Source organism: Gymnoscopelus microlampas, assembly GCF_963454915.1.
Source record: "Gymnoscopelus microlampas genome assembly, chromosome: 2".
Classification (NCBI taxonomy): Eukaryota; Metazoa; Chordata; class Actinopteri; order Myctophiformes; family Myctophidae; genus Gymnoscopelus; species Gymnoscopelus microlampas.
This window is the reverse complement of record NC_139939.1, coordinates 41,580,985-41,601,676: the sequence shown is the minus strand read 5'-3', so window position 1 is coordinate 41,601,676 and position 20,692 is coordinate 41,580,985. Positions and strand designations below refer to the sequence as shown.

General features: G+C 41.6%; 1 protein-coding gene across 1 annotated transcript; it reads left to right on the top strand.

The window, feature by feature from the left end:
- Window positions 1–4,067: 4,067 nt before the first annotated feature.
- On the top strand, window positions 4,068–15,881 carry LOC311060498 (voltage-dependent calcium channel gamma-4 subunit-like; the record flags this gene model as incomplete). Its single annotated transcript, XM_084078694.1, has 4 exons — window positions 4,068–4,287; window positions 10,874–10,957; window positions 14,424–14,564; window positions 15,319–15,881. The coding sequence occupies 4 exons, from the start codon at window positions 4,068–4,070 to the stop codon at window positions 15,879–15,881; spliced, it is 1,008 nt and encodes a 335-aa protein (XP_083934820.1).
- Between the last annotated feature and the right edge of the window lie 4,811 nt (window positions 15,882–20,692).

The window sequence follows — 20,692 nt, the reverse complement described above, 5'->3', positions numbered from 1 at the left end:
TATGGCTGTATTGGAACATTAATATTGCCTATGGCTTAGGCCTTTGAGTTAATAAACTTCCTTGATTAGAAACAAAACTTGTTTGTCTTTTGTATTGTAAAAACAGGTAAACTGGTGATATATAATTTCATTGATATTCATGACATTTAATGATAATGAATCACTAAATTACCCCTATACACACTACAATGGCTGCCTGCAGCTTAAATTGGTTATATCTTTAAATTGGTTACTATTTATCATAGGAAGGTGGTTTTGGTGTTGAACACAATAAATGCAACATTTTTTGTGGTCTTTATTCATCATCATCCTCAGACTCCTCTGGAGAAACTTGTTAAGTGGATGTCACATTCCTGAAGTTGACATGCTCCACACTCACAGACAGTAGTACAAGGTACTACTAAACCTTCAAGAAACTGTCTGGATTAACATTCATTTTTGACATGAGTGGGACAAATCTATTGTCCTGCAGGTTACCCCCCCAGTTCAGAACATCCATACCATCTTCTGTTCCCATCCAGACCATGATCTGGTATTATGCTCTACGACAGTGACATTTGGTAGCAGATTCAGTTGGTGGCAGACGTTCAGGCGTTACAGCTGATGAAGCTGAGACAACCTTCTTGCTGAAAGTGTTAAATCGGATTGTTGCAAGCAAATCTGTGCACTTTCCACCAAAGAGGACAGCCATTACTTGGATCTCCTTTTAACAATCTTCTGGAAAGCAGTCTTCATGGATGAACATCAACTGAGAACACATATCATGTACGAGTACTTCTTTTAAATGGTTTATGTCATACGCTTTAAAACTGCCATGAGCTTTTGACTTGTCTGATCTGAAATAGAGGCCCTTACTATCTCCCTGTGCATAGTAAAGGAGTTAAGGGAATCAGTATCTTCTCCAATCAGCAAAGTGGTGTGAAGAAGAGATGCATCCACTGCAGCCTTTACTACAGTATGTCTACATCAGCATCTCCAGGTGCATTGACCACAGTGCAATCCCTTTCTTTCAGTTCATCACTAATCATTCAGATTAGTCTCTGTTTATTCATATCTCTTGACAGAAACTCCTCCTTACCTGAGAACTCTGTCTCAGCGGCGAAGTTGACAATGGGATGAATATTGTTTCCTCTTCTTTGATTTGTGTTTTTTTTAATGGATGGCATCCTCATAGCCATCGAACACAATGGTCGTAGCTGAGCCATAATGCTGGATGGTGAAGTCTGTATATGATATTGCATATGCAATTTTACAATAGCTTTCTCTGTGCTTCCATGGTATTCGGTGAAGGAGTGAACCTCCATCAAGAATGTAATGCTCTGTTTCTGGTACAGAATCTAGGATTGCATCACTTGCATGATCACAGATCACATGCGCTATAGTTGTGGTTTATCAGCCTTGCAGAAGACGTTTATAGCTTCAAAGAGGACAGGAGGGAAAGGACCGAGCTCGTAACGCACAACCTCCTCCAATGACAGCTATATAATCAATCAGAATCAAGTGAAAAATCATTCGTATATTTTTTTTCTATTGATATATAGCCATTTTAAGCTCCAGGCAGCCATTTTCAACTCATAGACATTTCTCAGAACTTTGATCAACAAAAAAAAACCTTCATATGTCTGTTCAGTTTTTTTCAGTGGAAACCACATGAGAGGGTCATGACTCATGATCTATCACTGTTACACATATAATAACATTTTACTGTTCTCACTGTAAAAACCCCTATACGACTCAACACATGGAATGTTCACAGAACTTTGAACTTTAATCTAACAAATACCTTCATATGTCTGTTCACTTTTTCAATGGACCAGGTGAGAAGGTCAAGGAAAAAACAAGGAAAGAGACATACTCTCTCGCCATGCCTTTCGGCCTAGCAGAGACAATAACCATAGTCAGTACCATAGTCATTAACCATAGTCAGCAGCACCATAGTCATTAACCATATAGTCAGTAGGCTACCATAGTCATTAACCATAGTCAGCACCATAGTCAAAGTCAGTACCATAGTCACTAACCATAGTCAGCACCATAGTCATGAACCATAGTCATACCAGAAGACAGGGAAGCACCATAGGAAGCACCAGATGACAGGGAAGCACCTAGGAAGTGCCATAGAAGACAGGGAAGCACCATGAAGCACCATAGAAGACAGGGAAGCACCATAGGAAGCACCATATGACAGGGAAGCACCATAGGAAGTGCCATAGAAGACACATCCCCATAGTAAGCACCATTGAAAACAGGTAAGCACCATAGTAAGTAGGCCTGGCTTACCATAGAAGACAGGGAAACACCATTGATGACAGCTCACTCTGGCCTGCGCTCTCAGTGGTAAACATTTTGGCTGCCTCCATGTTCCAAACACCGCCGCCGCCGCCGCCACCACCTCCTGCTGTACACCCCTGCACACACAGGGGCGAGCCTCTGGCCACGGCTTTCGGCCTGGTGGAGACACTATGTCATGCTTTTGTGTACGCGCGCGCCTACTGCGTACTAGCCCTAGAATGTCTGTGATCTTACATACATTTCAAGTATTTCAAATACACAGTCATAGATCACCCTCGCCGGCGCGCTGTGTAGTGGCGATCTGCGCGGCCATAAAAGTGCTCTAAACTCCGTCTGTACTCACCCAATAATTAATTCCTAAGACTTGGAGTGATATATTGTCCTCTAGTTTCATATCCATTTGAAAGTTCTGCCAGAAAACGTTTAGTTTAGTCAAATATCTCCACTTTTCCACGAGCTGCACACTTTCTGTACGGGCGAGGGGCCTGGAATGAGTACAGGACTGAATATATGTAAACTTCCTTTAGGACGCACAAATGTTTGGGACACACAATTGGCCATGGAGTGATTCATTACCCCGCACCAATCACAAGCACCTGTCAATTGTGTGCCCCATTCGTTTGGGTTTCCCTGTGTCAATTTGTTATGACGTTTGTGATGACAAGAGGATGTTTGGGTAAATACGGTCGGTCGCTCAAATCGTGCCCCTCGCCCGTACAGAAAGTCGTCCGTGTGCAGCTCGTGGAAAAGTGGAGATATTTGACTAAACTAAACGTTTTCTCGCAGAACTTTCAAATGGATATGAAACTAGAGGACAATATCACTCCAAGTCTTAGGAATTAATTATTGGGTGAGTACAGACGGAGTTTAGAGCACTTTTATGGCCGCGCAGATCGCCACTACACAGCGCGCCGGCGAGGGTGATCTATGACTGTGTATTTGAAATACTTGAAATGTATGTAAGATCACAGACATTCTAGGGCTAACTGCGTACGTGCTGATGAATTAGGTATTATAGCCTAAATAGCCTACATAACTGAGTGTTTGTCAGGCTACCAAGGATACAGGGTAGGTGGGCACTAGGGACATCTGGGCACCTCGATGTAAAATTGTCTGTTTTGTCCAAAAAGTTTTTAAAAATAAAATATTTTAAAAATGGTCCTAAGTAATGTAAATTAACCTATAGGCCTACATGATACATCATTATCAGACTTACTTTTATCCTTCAACATCTTGCCCAAAATGACAGGATATGCAGGTTTTGTAGCAAATTGTAGCAATTGTAGAAATCAGTCAGAACCCAGCATAGAAACATTTCGTCACTTTGTATTCTTTCCGCTGCCTAAAGCCGTTTCCCATTGGCTTGTAGCCTTGGAAGGTGTGGTCTGGATAGAAGATGCTGCGCTCTTGTCAAATCACATGCATTATCATATTGAAAACTACACAAAGGGGAAGTCGATCAATAAGTGGGCTTTACTCTTTTTCATTCAACCCCGCAATAGGACTAGGCTACTGCTCACATTTCCACCTGTAGCCGAATGGAAAGCATGCCGATGAACTTCTACAGAACCTGAAACCATCAGGATAATCTCAGCCGAGAGACGCCGAACTCCGACTTAAGTTAATGAAAGTGGAATATGCATTGACTTGGAAATATATCAATGATCGGAAGGAAGTATGCGATATTGTAAATATTTGGACGCACCTGTTGGAGTCTCTCTTTGAGAGTACAGAATACTCTGTGGAGAATAGAATAATTATTATTATGAGACGCCATGGCGTGGAGTGACAGAGGAGTCCAGACTTTGCTGACCATCGTAGGCGCTTTCGCTGCTTTCAGCCTCATGAGCATCGCCATCGGCACAGATTACTGGCTTTACAACCGGGCTTACGTCTGTAACGCCACTAATAATGTCACCTCCGACGACACGCAAAGCAGGAAGGTTAGAGGCGACCTGACGCACTCCGGACTGTGGAGAGTCTGCTGCATAGAAGGTGCGTAAGTTACATTTAGTTCACTTGTGTTGTTATTCCTCACGTTATATAGTTGAAGATATCAGTGGTGTAAAGTAACTTTTAGGCCTACTCAAGTACTGTTCTTAAGTAAAATGTTGAGGTATTTTTTTTTTTTACTTTACTGGAGCATTTCCAATTTGCAGTAGCCTATTTTTACTTCTCCGTTACATCTCAGAGGCAAATATTGTACTTTTACTCCACTACAATTATTTGAAAACTTTAGTTACTAGTTACTTTGTAGATTTTAATTAGGCTATAATTAGCCAATAGCCTAATAATAGTGCCTAAAAGTCACTATGGTGTCGCACTGGTTGTTGTTGTAGCCGCTATAATCAATATAAAAAGATGATCGATCACGTCAAATTGTTCCCTTTGTGGTGTGAAAAAGAAGAATTCTATGCGTGCGTAATTATTCCCTTTGAGACCAACTTTAATAATACTACTAATAATAGGCTACTATTATTATTATTATTATTATTATTATTATTATTATTATTATTATTATTATTATTATTATATTGCATTATATTATATTATATTATATTATATATTATTTTTTATTATTATTATTATCATTATTATTATTATCATTATTATTATATTATTATCCATCCACCTACCCACCCATCTACTTATCTGTTACAGTCCTACCACGACATTGCTTGACCGGTGAATTTATTAAACAATCTTTTCGTCGCTCAAGTATGAATTACTTCCACAAAACAAAACCCTGTTGCCAGCAAAACGATGTCAGCTGAGGGAGAGATACTTCATTGATTGACGTTTGGGAAAACCTGAAATTAAACAGAAAACTATTGGGACATTAAGCTGAACCTACGCATTTCGGCTCATTTAGCGAGGAATCTTAACAGTTAAAAAGTAAACTGTAATTTGGAGACGAATAAACAAAACAACCCCAAGACAAACGCACGCCACGCAAAATGCAGACCGCTGCTCGTGAGTGTCGCTGTCCATCGATGCTAGTGCTGAAATGTCCACATGAGTAGGCCTATATGACAGTTGTCTAATCCAGTGGTTCTCAACCTGTGGGTCGGGAACCCCACAGGGGTCCCCACATGCTTTTTGGGGGGTCCCCATATGACAGTGAGGTGACAATTGAAGGACTTTTTAATACCTAAAAAGAAAGAAAGAAAAGAAAAAAGATCATTACTGCATCAAAAGTATCAACAAACTATACTATAAAAACTGGTGAAACATTGGCCAAATGGTCAAATAATATCAGAAAGAGGCAAACATTTAGAAAATAGCAGATCTACTGTACAAGCTTGAAAATCGTCTATTTTCTCAATATTTATCAGTGGAACCGAGTCAAAATGCCTCAACTCCTACAAGTGCTTGTCAGGGTGGGGGGTCCCCAGTTCAAATGTGATTATTTTGGGGGGTCGTGGCCTGAAAAGGTTGAGAACCACTGGTCTAATCGTCAGTCGGCTCTGACGTATTAGTCATATTAGTTGACTTTTAATCGGCTGTGAGGTGTCAGTGAAAGACAGAGGTCTCAGTAGTTCCAAAATCCCACAGGTGGAATTTTGGAATAATGTCTACAAGTGAATCTTGTCCATTTGGTTCCATTTGAACACTCCCAACATTGAGAAACAGCGGTCTACAGTATGCTCTTTCATTTCCCACCAACTATATCCGCCTCTTTTCCCATCCCATCCAGAATATGCTGTATACAGAATTACCTTGTGCATAGTAGTACATGTGCAGGAGATTTGAGCTGTCGTCTAAATCAGTCTCTGTCAGTCAGTGAGGGATCACCAAATACGCAGGACCACAATGGAAACAAGCCCTTAGGGCTTAGGGCTTTTTGTGTTGTCCTTTTAGCACCATTGTATAATCATACCACTGTACTATTTGCAAACTGAGTTGTTCACCTGGTCGAATCTCTTTCAGGGAAGGTCTAATATCATGTGCTTACAACCACAGATCACATCGATCTGCCATTGTTTTAGAAACAACATTTAATGTGTATAAAGTTGCACTGGGGAAAAGTAGTGGACATAAATGCTTTATAATCCCTCGGTTACCCTGGCTAGCACCATGGCAGAGTGCTAGACTGTCTCAGTAAGTGTGTGAATGTGATTGCGAGGTGTCTGTGTACAATGCTTCATGCTGCATGTAAAAACAGAATGAGCTTTGCTGACAACGGCGATGGCCTTTTTAAAGGACAGCAAAGTCTTGTTATATAGTCACTCATGACAAATGAAACAAGGACACTTAAGCACCTCATCTCAGACCGTTGAGCTGGTGAAGCAGAGGAGCCTGGTGTGCCCTGAGGACACGGCATCAAAGTGACAAACACACCTGTTGATTTTCTGCCAGACACTTTTTGTCCTGTGTTGATTTGATTTGGGCTGCAGATTGACAGCGCTTCTCTGGATTGAAAAGGCATCTTTAGTGACTGTAACAGGTGCGTGTGTGTGTGTGTGTGTGTGTGTGTGTGTGTGTGTGTGTGTGTGTGTGTGTGTGTGTGTGTGTGTGTGTGTGTGTGTGTGTGTGGGTGTGTGTGTGTGTGTGTGTGTGTGTGTGTGTGTGTGTGTGTGTGTGTGTGTGTGTGTGTGTGTGTGTGTGTGTGTGTGTGTGTGTGTGTGTGTGTGTGTGTGTGTGTGTGTGTGTGTGTGTGTGTGTGCGTTTGCGCGAGCGTGTGCGTGTGTGGGCCTGGTGAATGCATTAGTAAGATGTCAAAGGCATACTCTGAGGAATGAAGCAAGCAAGGTGACTGTGGGGTGCCAGGGGTAGGTTGCCATGGTGAATCCATGCTGAGTAATAAAAGATGAGCTCTGGTCTCTCAACAGATAACCACCCACCCATCCTACCCACCCACCCTACCCAGTTCTCTGTCTCTCTGTCTCGGTGTGTGTGTGTGTGTGTGTGTGTGTGTGTGTGTGTGTGTGTGTGTGTGTGTGTCTCTCTCTCTCTCTCTCTCTCTCTCTCTCTCTCTCTCTCTCTCTCTCTCTCTCTCTCTCTCTCTCTCGATCACGTCAAATTGTTCCCTTTGTGGTGTGAAAAAGAAGAATTCTATGCGTGCGTAATTATTCCCTTTGAGACCAACTTTAATAGTAGGCTACTATTATTATTATTATTATTATTATGATTATTATTATATTATTATCCATCCACCTACCCACCCATCTACTTATCTGTTACAGTCCTACCACGACATTGCTTGACCGGTGAATTTATTAAACAATCTTTTCGTCGCTCAAGTATGAATTACTTCCACAAAACAAAACCCTGTTGCCAGCAAAACGATGTCAGCTGAGGGAGAGATACGCCTAACTTTCATTGATTGACGTTTGGGAAAACCTGAAATGAAACAGAAAACTATTGGGACATTAAGCTGAACCTACGCATTTCGGCTCATTTAGCGAGGAATCTTAACAGTTAAAAAGTAAACTGTAATTTGGAGACGAATAAACAAAACAACCCCAAGACAAACGCACGCCACGCAAAATGCAGACCGCTGCTCGTGAGTGTCGCTGTCCATCGATGCTAGTGCTGAAATGTCCACATGAGTAGGCCTATATGACAGTTGTCTAATCCAGTGGTTCTCAACCTGTGGGTCGGGAACCCCACAGGGGTCCCCACATGCTTTTTGGGGGGTCCCCATATGACAGTGAGGTGACAATTGAAGGACTTTTTAATACCTAAAAAGAAAGAAAGAAAAGAAAAAAGATCATTACTGCATCAAAAGTATCAACAAACTATACTATAAAAACTGGTGAAACATTGGCCAAATGGTCAAATAATATCAGAAAGAGGCAAACATTTAGAAAATAGCAGATCTACAAGCTTGAAAATCGTCTATTTTCTCAATATTTATCAGTGGAACCGAGTCAAAATGCCTCAACTCCTACAAGTGCTTGTCAGGGTGGGGGGTCCCCAGTTCAAATGTGATTATTTTGGGGGGTCGTGGCCTGAAAAGGTTGAGAACCACTGGTCTAATCGTCAGTCGGCTCTGACGTATTAGTCATATTAGTTTACTTTTAATCGGCTGTGAGGTGTCAGTGAAAGACAGAGGTCTCAGTAGTTCCAAAATCCCACAGGTGGAATTTTGGAATAATGTCTACAAGTGAATCTTGTCCATTTGGTTCCATTTGAACACTCCCAACATTGAGAAACAGCGGTCTACAGTATGCTCTTTCATTTCCCACCAACTATCTCCGCCTCTTTTCCCATCCCATCCAGAATATGCTGTATACAGAATTACCTTGTGCATAGTAGTACATGTGCAGGAGATTTGAGCTGTCGTCTAAATCAGTCTCTGTCAGTCAGTGAGGGATCACCAAATACGCAGGACCACAATGGAAACAAGCCCTTAGGGCTTTTTGTGTTATCCTTTTAGCACCATTGTATAATCATACCACTGTACTATTTGCAAACTGAGTTGTTCACCTGGTCGAATCTCTTTCAGGGAAAGATCAGGTGGGTCTAATATCATGTGCTTACAACCACAGATCACATCGATCTGCCATTGTTTTAGAAACAACATTTAATGTGTATAAAGTTGCACTGGGGAAAAGTAGTGGACATAAATGCTTTATAATCCCTCGGTTACCCTGGCTAGCACCATGGCAGAGTGCTAGACTGTCTCAGTAAGTGTGTGAATGTGATTGCGAGGTGTCTGTGTACAATGCTTCATGCTGCATGTAAAAACAGAATGAGCTTTGCTGACAACGGCGATGGCCTTTTTAAAGGACAGCAAAGTCTTGTTATATAGTCACTCATGACAAATGAAACAAGGACACTTAAGCACCTCATCTCAGACCGTTGAGCTGGTGAAGCAGAGGAGCCTGGTGTGCCCTGAGGAAACGGAATCAAAGTGACAAACACACCTGTTGATTTTCTGCCAGACACTTTTTGTCCTGTGTTGATTTGATTTGGGCTGCAGATTGACAGCGCTTCTCTGGATTGAAAAGGCAGCTTTAGTGACTGTAACAGGTGCGTTTGTGTGTGTGTGTGTGTGTGTGTGTGTGTGTGTGTGTGTGTGTGTGTGTGTGTGTGTGTGTGTGTGTGTGTGTGTGTGTGTGTGTGTGTGTGGGTGGGTGGGTGGGTGGGTGGGTGGGTGGGTGGGTGGGTGTGTGTGTGTGTGTGTGTGTGTGCGTTTGCGCGAGCGTGTGCGGGCCTGGTGAATGCATTAGTAAGATGTCAAAGGCATACTCTGAGGAATGAAGCAAGCAAGGTGACTGTGGGGTGCCAGGGGTAGGTTGCCATGGTGAATCCATGCTGAGTAATAAAAGATGAGCTCTGGTCTCTCAACAGATAACCACCCACCCATCCTACCCACCCACCCTACCCAGTTCTCTGTCTCTCTGTCTCGGTGTGTGTGTGTGTGTGTGTGTGTGTGTGTGTGTGTGTGTGTGTGTGTGTGTGTGTGTGTGTGTGTGTGTCTCTCCTCTCTCTCTCTCTCTCTCTCTCTCTCTCTCTCTCTCTCTCTCTCTCTCTCTCTCTCTCTCTCTCTCTCTCTCTCTCTCTCTTGGTTCCCTTCTTTAGGTTCTTTGTTTCTCTCTATTTATTTATTTCTACATTTTCAAATGTATTTCTCTTTCCATTGATCTCTTTCATTTTACTCTTTCTTTCCCTGTGGATGAGGCACAGGCATTCAAATGGGTTAATTACCTTCCAGACACAAAACAGCTCTGGAAGCCCACCCTTTAAGTGTGCAAACTGGTGATTTAAGCACATTAGACAACACAAGGGCTGTGTTGTTTATCCACTATTTACACAATGGGCATGAGGTCCAGAGAGACGACAAATGAAAGAGAGAAACCAAAGCGATGAAGAGAGTCACAGAGAGACAGTGGATCGTGATCCGTGAGCAAGAGCAGGGTGGTAAAGAGAGAGACAGAGCTGTTCAGACGTGCGTGCGTGCGTGCGTGCGTGCGTGCGTGCGTGCGTGCGTGCGTGCGTGCGTGATTGCGTGTGTTTATTATCTTTGTCTATTAAATATATTGTGTATATTAACTGTATATATTTGGGAAATAAGGTCCTTGGCCTGCTGGCAGCATGCACAAGACATATTATCCCGATCAGCTCAGTAGTATGCGAGATTAGTCCCAGAAAGATGCACACACACGCACGCACGCACGCACGCACGTACAAATGCATGAATCTCCTGGTGGAGATTAATGAATAATGATATGGATAAGTGCCAGGCATCACTCATATGCAACTAGCATGATTTCTACTACAAACAGTTTTTTCCTTTTTTTTTTACCTTTCAATATTCATGGCCTGGCAATGTTTTATTCTCTTAAAAGTGAAGGGAAGATTTTTCAGCCAAAAGAATAGACAGTGCCTCAGGGGCTCAGGAACTTCAGCGCAAAGCTGTTTGTCCTTAAATGGCTTCTCACAGTGTTACTGGTTCAACAAGCACAGTGGGCTCAGATATTCCTTAGTCATAAAACATGAATTCATGTATCTAATTCCTTGGTCTGAGTGGAAGGACGTTTTGCAGAAGTTAGTCATTGGAGGTTCAAGGTGTGTATTTTCTTGTACGTTTTTGTTTTGTTTTGCTCAAAGCGTATCCTTTTCCTCCCCTCAGGCATCAACAAAGGCAGCTGTTTCCGGATCAATCATTTCCCAGAGGACAATGACTATGACACGGACAGCTCAGAGTACATCTTGCGTAAGTCCCTGCTACCTCTTCACCTTCATGAAGAGGAAGGATGAGTTATTACTATGGTACTTACCGTGTCATGACTGCTGCTTTACCTCATCCATAAAAGCTTGGTATCATGACAGTAATTGGAGCTGTGAATGATGAAGTGTACTGTGTGGGGATGAGTAAGTACGGTACGTCTCCAACATGACATTGTTGAACTCATGTTAGCACTCCACTCGTAGAGAGCACCCATAAAGCCTCGCATTATACTTTTTAGACTTTGAGCGAGACATTTTAATGGAGATTTGGGCAAAAAGATTTACAACCTGCAACAGGTTTAGAGTTATTTTGAAATGAAAGGGCAAGATTTTATATTATTACCACTCATAGCTCATCATTAAAACAAACAATCTTCTTAATTGTCTTTATTAAGGTACAATTTGTCTGTGATGTCTGTCATCTATGGCAACTACAACATATAACTCCATGGTTTCAGCCCGATCCAACCCCCATTCACTATAAAATTAAGGTTAAATATTTCAAAAAATATAAAACATAATGTGAACCAAATGCATTGAGTTACTTCCCTGGCCTTCTGGCAGTATGCACAAGACATTTGGCACTGATCAATCTAACTGTTTGTGAGATTAGCCCCAGACGGACAAATAAACAGTGGCAAAAATATAATATCCCCCCTTGCCTTTTAACAATAACAATATAAAAAGAAACAACTACATTACTATTACTCATACTACTACTATTAATTTCATAGTATGTACAGTTTGTGTGTGTGTGTGTGTGTGTGTGTGTGTGTGTGTGTGTGTGTGTGTGTGTGTGTGTGTGTGTGTGTGTGTGTGCGTGTGCGTGTGTGTTTGCGTGCGTGCGTGCGTGCGTGCGTGTGGACTCTGCATGCATGTGTCTTTGTGTGTCAGTGTCCCCATGATTCCATTAATTGTAGCCACAGATGCGTTCAGCCACAGGGCTAATGATGTTAGCACTCATCATATTTCCACGCCCTGCTCCCTACTCTCAAAATCAAATCCTATATTAACCCTTGTGGAGTCTTCACTTTCTGTATATTTTCCTTGTCCTGCGGGTCTAAAATGTATATATATTAATAACAATAGTATCCTCCTATAATTCGACAAAGCTCTGTGCGGTGAGCCCAAAATCTGTTCTGCCCGGTTCTCCTCAGTGGCTGGAGCAATTGATCTGAATTTGCACACCATTGCACTTGGTCACCATTACCAAGTGCACGGAACAGCGAAGCCCATTTTTCGCTTTCCCCAAATGTCAGCTGTTAGCTTTTTTCTGTTCACTGGCTCCCGGGTTGCCAAATCATGTGCGCATATCCCCCCACGGGTATGGTCTAGTTAGTAATAATTAATTATAATATAATAATATAATTCATATCAATATAGGCCTAATTCATATATGTGAATAATGGCAATGTTTCACTTTTTCTAATGTTTGGGTCACTTTAGGAAAAGTCACCAAATATCAAATTGAAAAGTTTTTTTTCTGCTGTTAAACATGCTGGCGGCATTTTTTTTTACCCGAAGACAATTGAATAAAATTGTCTTCGGACAATGAAATAAAATTGCTAAACTGGTGGACAGTGAGTGGACCGTGGACGGTGGACATCACAAACATAACATCCAGACTTTGCTCCAATCTGCACCGAACTTTGCAAAAACACTGTTCAGGGGTCTGCCATGACAATAGTCATACCAGGGGCCATGTCAGGGCCACCGGGGGGCCACATGCTCATTGTTGCTCCAATACATTTAACACATCCTAACTATCAGGAGCAGTGAGCAGGTGAGCAGCACCTCTAGGAGTTGTTAGGGGTTGAGCAATCTGGGAACCCATCGCCAAATGAAAAGGAAAAACAGCGCCCTCTGCTGTTTTTTACTATCTCAGTTGGCTCTGGGAGGAAGTTGACGTACTGTAGCACACGTGTGCAAGGAAACCGGGGTTTTGGTCTGCCTTCAGCCTTTCACTTCCGGTGGTGCGACTATGTTTTCATTCCCACTAGCAATATTTCTACACGGAACACTAGCACCACTTCTCCCAGAGAACATGGATCGTTTTGGTTATAAGCCCACTTGTTTCTATGATGAAAGAGCAAGTTAAAATGTGAATATCTTTCCGTGGTTTTGTCTGCTCCGAGGACGCTATTGTTAAATGAGTTTTGATTTGTTTCTGGTGGGGAAGAATCGGCGGACACGTAAATCCTGGCCACTACATTTGATTGGGTAAAGCGCGGCCTGCTTCCTGATCTGAAGGCACGCCCACTTGTAGGCCAGTGCGTACGCGATATGACGAACCCCCCCGACAGATTCAAGCGGAGAGCAGAATCTGTTCTTGAGAGATTAGGGGTTGAGTGTCTTGCCCAGGGACCTTCTGTTTCCCAGGTGGCTTCTCTACCCACTCAGCTACAGTCGCCCACTGTGGCCTACTGTGCTAATGTTCTTAAGCACTGTGCTAATGTGATATAATATAGTATTACGAAACGCACATCGTGTTAATGTGCTATGTCCTATATGTGTGATGTTGGAACAAAGCTGAATGCCACGCTGTACCAAAGGCAAATTCGATCAGCTTCGGCTGTGTGAAGATAACAGTTTGTGAAATTCTTTAAAAGTTTGGAAATTTAAAATGGAGGGTGGCAGAAATGTATACAAAAATATTGTGTTAAAGGGTAAGTGATTTTTTTGTTAAAATAAGTATTGAATAGGTGGAGAGACGGGGAGACCTCTGTTACTGAACATACACTCTATAGCAATGAGTACTATCAGAATATACTAGTGCTTTAACCTTTTAACAAAAAAAAAAATGTTTAAATATCTCTTACCCTTCCTTTAAGGGGGACTCGCACCAACAATGATTTTGTCGCTGTGTGTCACCTTGTCGCAGCCGCCAAAATCCAAAAAGCAAACTTTCTGATATGGAGTAGACCTATGGCATTTTATAATTCCGCTGTCTTTGCATGTTGACTCCTCTATAGCCAGCACGTACATATAAAGGATATATATGTATGGTCTATTATGAATTTGCCTTCTGTATGAATAAACAAAATCAATGTTTGCGCTGAGGGAACACTTTGTGGATTTAGTGACCATATGTCAAACGATCTATATTTCACCTATAATACAACATTTTATGCAAGAAATTGTCCTGTATTTACCCAATATCTATTCATTCAGCATTCAACAGCTATAGTAAACACAATTCGTGAGCTGTTCACTTACAGTATGAGGAAAAAACTAAACTTTACAAACACATCTGTCATCTGATTGGCCATCGCTCGTTGTAGCTTGAATGCTCATTTTGCATAAACATGGAACAATTCATCTTATGTTGCCCGTGATCACATAACCGCTGCGAGAGGCATACCGTCGCTCAGTGTACCTCTGTTGACATTTTTGGTGTGGGCGGCACTTTAAGGAGGATGTCACATCCTCTTCTCCCCCTCCCCCTCCCCCAGGTATCGTGCGTGCTTCAAGCCTCTTCCCCATTCTCAGCACCATTCTGCTCCTGTTGGGTGGGCTGTGCGTCGGGGTAGGACGCATGTACAGCAGCAAAAACAACATCCTGCTCAGCGGCGGCATCCTGTTTGTGGCCGCAGGTACAGTAGGACAAGTTTTGTAATACATTACTACAGATTCACACATACACACAGCTGGACATGAAAGCATGTGAATACGTATATAGTCAAGGCTACAAGCATATTATATACACATAAAAATACATACAAACAAAGGCTACACAGGCTCAGAATCAGATGCAATTACACACAGTAAAACAAAGGTACATAATACATAGCCTGGCATTGATACCGTGGAGGAACTTGTGAGGGAATCCCACGTGATCAGTCTGGCATTGCCAGGCTACATACAGTAGTACATACACTTAAAGTCTAAATACACTCACAGTCAGATACATATCATTTTGATTATCCAACCGAGGGCCAGCATATAAGTTTTGTCCATGTTTGACACGGTAAGTTCCTTCAGCAGTGAAGTCAATCAATCGTGGCAATACTTCAGCGTGGTCACACTGATCGGCCATCCACTACTGTAGGGCTGATACAGCTTATCATCCTCTGCTTATACCCGGGGTAATAAAGGCTGAGTATTTGATACATACATGTATACACACACGCCATTTTACACACACACACACGCACGCACGCACGCACGCACGCACGCACGCACGCACGCACGCACGCACGCACGCACACTCAATTGCTGTCTCCCACTTCGCACTTACGCAGGAAAGTGCGAAGTGTGTAAACTTCTCAATGCCTGCTTTGTCATGTTTTCACAAATCCACGGTCTGATGCTTTGATTTTCTCACTCTGCCTCTCTCTCTCTCACCAGGCCTGAGTAACATCATCGGCATCATCGTCTACATCTCCAGCAATGCCGGGGACCCCAGTGACAAGAAGGACGAGGACAAGAAGAACCAGTACAACTATGGCTGGTCCTTCTACTTCGGCGCACTGTCCTTCATCGTGGCGGAGTCGGTGGGCGTCCTCGCCATCAACCTCTACATCGAGAGGAACAAGGAGACGCGCTTCCGTGCACGCCGTGACTTCGTCAAGGCGGTGTCGTCCTCGTCGCCGTATTCCCGCATCCCCAGCTACCGTTATCGCCGGAGGCAGTCGCGGTCGAGCTCGAGGTCACTGGACCCGTCCCGTGAGCCATCGCCGGTGGGGATGAAGATGGCTGGAGGAGGGAGCGCTGTGGGAGGAGGAGGGATGGGCATGGGGCTGCCGATGGGCGACATGTCTCATTATGCCCTCAGCAGGGACTCCATGAAGGTGGGCAGTGGGGGCGCAGGGCCCTACAGCCCTGAGAGGGATGTAGGATTTTTACAAGTCCACAATTGCTTCCAGAAGGATGTGAAAGATGGGGTCAACAGAAGGACCACACCGGTATGAGGTCTGGAAGCACGTTTAGACTCCAAGGCCGCTCTTGTCCACTGTTGCATTTTTGCAAAGGTCAGAGTTCACCCTCCGTCTGAGGAAGAGCCACCAGGCTCGAAGCGTCACCTTAGTGGTAACTTAATAAAACACGTGTGGAGCTTGATCCAGTGTGCGGACTCTATTGTTCTCTTTCAAGGCTTTGCTTCTGTCCAGCACCTGGCACTTTATCTTTTGGATGTGAGTGCAATTGTCAATTTTTTTCCCAGAGTTCATACTCCGACATCTATTCACAATTCGCATGAATCTATGTTTCCTCTGGAGGATATGCTCTGCATTTCTATAGCGCCTTTATCCAAAGCGCTTTACAATGTGTGTTGTATTCACCTACTCACACACACACACATTCACACAAAGGAAACCATGCAAGGCACCAACCTGCCCATCGGGAGCAATTAGGCTTTAGTGTCTTGCTCAAGTACACTCATACACAGAGCCAGGAGGAGCCCGGGATTAAACCAGGAACCTTTCAGTTCCCAAAACGGCCACTCTACCTCCTGAGTCACTGTTGCAGAAGGAGAGGAGTCTTTAAGGGAAGAACTAAGTAAAAAAAAAGCCACATGTACAGTACTTGTGTATCTCCAAAATTGCTATAATAAAAAAATAATATATTTATTGGTGGTGTTTGAGGGGAAATTGGTGTAGTACGTGTGTGTTTACCTGTACAATCACAACTGGTGCTAGCTTGAACACCTTATACAACTGTACATTTTTGCTAATTGTAAGCCTTCTCAGCTGCCATTTAACCCATTAAGACTGGGAATGCATCTGTGTCATTTTTAGATTTATTTGGCTGTTCAAAAATAGCAGATATACAAGCTCATAGGGCGGCGAGAGCTTGTAGATTTTTGAAAAATCGTGAAAATTTGTGAAAATCTTTGAATATATATAGTTTTTTAAAGCGAACATTTGTAACTCAAATATATATATTCAAACTAAAGATTTGCACTCATTTTCACAATTTTTCAAAAAACAATTGCAAATCTACAAGATTTGCAACTATACAAGCTCATGAGCTTGTATATCTGCTATTTTTGAATAGCCAAATAAATCTAAAAATGACACAGATGCGTTCCCGGTCTTATGGGTTAATACTCCCAACAGTATCCCAATAAACTCTTTCAATTTCACAGGGATCCAGTGACAAGTGTATACAGAGTGCTGTATACAGTATGTGATACTTATAGAAACACTGGCACATTATGACATATCCTTGTATAACCATAGATTCCTGTGGAGATACAACTTGTCGCTGTCAGGCAGAAACCTTGTAACTCTATATTTAATATTCATAAATTAAAACGGGACCCTATTTAATACTTTGTTTGTATGACAGTGTCACTGTGTCAAACAAAAGTAGTCAAACTAGCCTAATAGCCTACAAGCTCAAAACGAGCTAAGCTAAGTAGGCTATTTTCGCTATTTAAAAAAAAAAGTTAAACATTTTGGAAAATCTTTCCAAATTCCAATTCCAAATTTCTCCTTTAATGAAATGAAAAATAGGGATGCCGGTTTTAAAGTGGTTAAGTCTGTCTGTGAGTTTTAAATAAATATATTTAACAAATATTTTAACTAAAATTAATAACTGAATAATGGAAATTCCATTTCCTAAAACATACAGTATGAGGTTTCCCCCCGACAGGGACAACATGTAAAGGAAAATGGATAATGAGAATATATTCATATCTTAACATTCCAGTATATTGTATGATATGGTCCAATTATTGTACCTGATTAGTACAAACACATGTGCAGTAAAGTTCTACATTTGCTCAGGGAAGTTGTTCAGTATGGTACAAATTAATCAACCAAGTAACCTTATTATGCGTTGAGTAGACGAGTATATGATAGGAAAAATATATATATATTCCTCATACTGTATTTATGTTGTTTTGGTTTCCTTACCTTAGCCAGGCTGACTGTTACAAGTAGGTGTTTGTAGAAATAGAGGTGCGATCTCACTGTAGGCCTATAGTGTGTATTATCATACATCGGTTCATTCACATAACTCCTTTTATGGCCTGGTTCAGAATCATTCCAGACAAATTGTACTTGAGATAAATAACTTGTTGACAGCGCTGTTAAATGATTACTGCACTCCCGACTGTTTATTGCATGCTTGATTCACTACACTATTTTTCCATATATCCATGTTTTTATTGTGTCTAGGTCTGTGATAAAGTGCAATTTGTGGATCGCGCTGGTCATATTTCTTTTGGTTGTGCATTTCAAGAGAAGAAGGATAAACGCGTTACCTTTATCATCTTTATATCTGAACAACACATCCACAGGGAAGACATTTTAATCCAAACCAAGAGTTAGCTGTAAATGACAGCAAATGGAGGAGAACATAATTTGCAGATAACTTAAATTTGCATGTGATCTTAATGGAAAATGTGAAAGTAAAATTGGTTGTATGACACGCTGCGCCTTAAACGCGTCATTTTCCACAGCGTTTGCCTTTTCTCATATAAGAAATATTTAGCTAATGAAGCACAGTTGATGAGCCTGCTATGAAACGCCATGGTAGACACAGGCACAACCAGAGGGCGTAAAGGGAATCAGTGTCACCTAACTAGAGCTTAAGACAACTTGAAATTGATGGCGTTCAGGCATCCCTCGAATATTGTATGCACCACCCTGTTTATTTTTAGAATGGATTGAAATTGATTTAATTAGATGTTTGGTTTATGAGTTAGTGACATAGATGCGCGTTGACATTTACATTATCATCTAAGTAAAGAGTGTGGTCTCCTCGTTCCAACTGGTTATTCTAGTGGGGAAGGGCACGCTTGGGATTATAATGGTGTTTATTCTAACTCTGAGAGGGGGACATATCTTCGTTACACCAAAATGGTCCAGTGAACTTTTCCATTGCTGAATTTGAGCAATTGTTCTGTGTGTCCCTCAGCCAAGCTGCGTGCAGCTATTATGAATTTGAACACTCACTGATATTTTCCTTGTCACACATATTTTGCGCGCCAGTGAAATATCTCCCCCTGTACGGGGTATTACCCAGATCAGTGTACCATGCAGTCACAGAGATAGCCACTATGCTTGTTAACGTCAGTGTCTGTTACACACAGACGCACAAAGGCAAAAAAAAGTTCTAGAAATGCTTATATTTTCTGCATGTAAGCCAATGAACTGGAATACACCATATCTTCTTGATATGATTGAACAATCATTATAATGTACTACAAAAGAGCATTATTTTTGAATCACAAACTTCCTCAAATGCTTAAAACAGACTTTGAATCGCAGACCAGTGTCACTCATATGGTTCAATATCGATCATTATGAGATTTTGGTCAATATTAAGTTAAGTTGAATACACATAACCCCTTTGAATCTGAGCTTATGAAATATTCTTTTAAAATATGACAGATATGGCTATGAGAAGTAGAGAGAATAATTGGACAGGTATTTAGCCATTTACAGTATCAGGAAGAGTTGCATGATCATCTGTTTCTTTTATTGTCAAGGATAATGTCCGTAAATATGAAAACCATGGGATAAAGATGAGAGGATATGCCAGATACATACAGTAGGGCTTCAGTACATGCACAGTTAAGAGTGGTCTGCCTTTCTGCTAGATGACTGTAGTGCAGTCTTGGGCCATCATCTTAACCACTTAAGTTGTTGATCGGGGTATCCTTGACTCGCTCATTTTCTTCCTCTAGACTAAAATCTCTTCACCGAAAATAGTCTATCTACAAGCTCACATCGCATTGCAACGTGGCGCGTTGTGAGCTTTTAAATCTGCCTTTTTTTGTTGAACGTTCCCCTATTTTCGTAGAATGTTCGTCTAACGTCCAGAACAGGGACTTTAGGGTTTATCCTGGTGTCCCTATTCTGGGTGTGTCATTATAGGCAAAACATTCTACACAAGAATTCTACAATTCTACAAGCTCACTGTGTGCTGCATCGTGGCATGTTGTGAGCTTGTAGATCAGTATTTTTGCCATGTGACAGCCTCATACTATGGTTAAACAGGAAACTAAAGCTGACAGTAACTGTTCCACAGACTTTTTCCTCACTTCACAAGTCTTATGGCAGCAATTCCATAGATCCAGCAGAGATAACCATCACTTAAAGTACAAAGGCTGAGTTCAAATGTAACTCTTGGATTTTTACCCTGTGTCATTCACAATTTCACATAATTTCTCTGGTCGGTTTAAAGCAGACATCTGTGCGTCATATATACTAAGATTTTTCAATGTGCTATCATTCAAACATCCAGGTCCACATCCTGGACTGTGTATTTCCTCACACTTTCACCCTCATGCCTTTTGTGGCCAGCACAGCCTAAGTGACATTACACTTATTTACTCTATTGTGTAAACCATCAAACGTGGCTTGCTTTCCAGCTTAGCAAAAATTATGAAGAAAGGTGCTTACCTTAGTTTGTTTAAAAAGAAGTGTCAAATGGAAACAAGGCAGTGTATTTGTAGTATGTAGTTTGTTTTATTTGTGGGATTTTTTTTATTGTTGACTATTAAACCTATTATACTACACTATATAAATACAATGTTTCACTATGCACATAAAGATAAAACAACCCGTTCTCCTGGAACAATGTTATGCTAATAGTCACTTAATTGGTTTCCTAGTTTATCTCTAAACTGTGAATACATAGCAAAAAATAAAAATATCACCAGAAGTTGTAGTTTGTCCTGATAAATAGCCTTACTTTAAACTTACCTAAGTTTAAACGGTTTAATTAAAATTGTTATGCATATCAGCTAACAGGCTGTTGTATGCTCAGC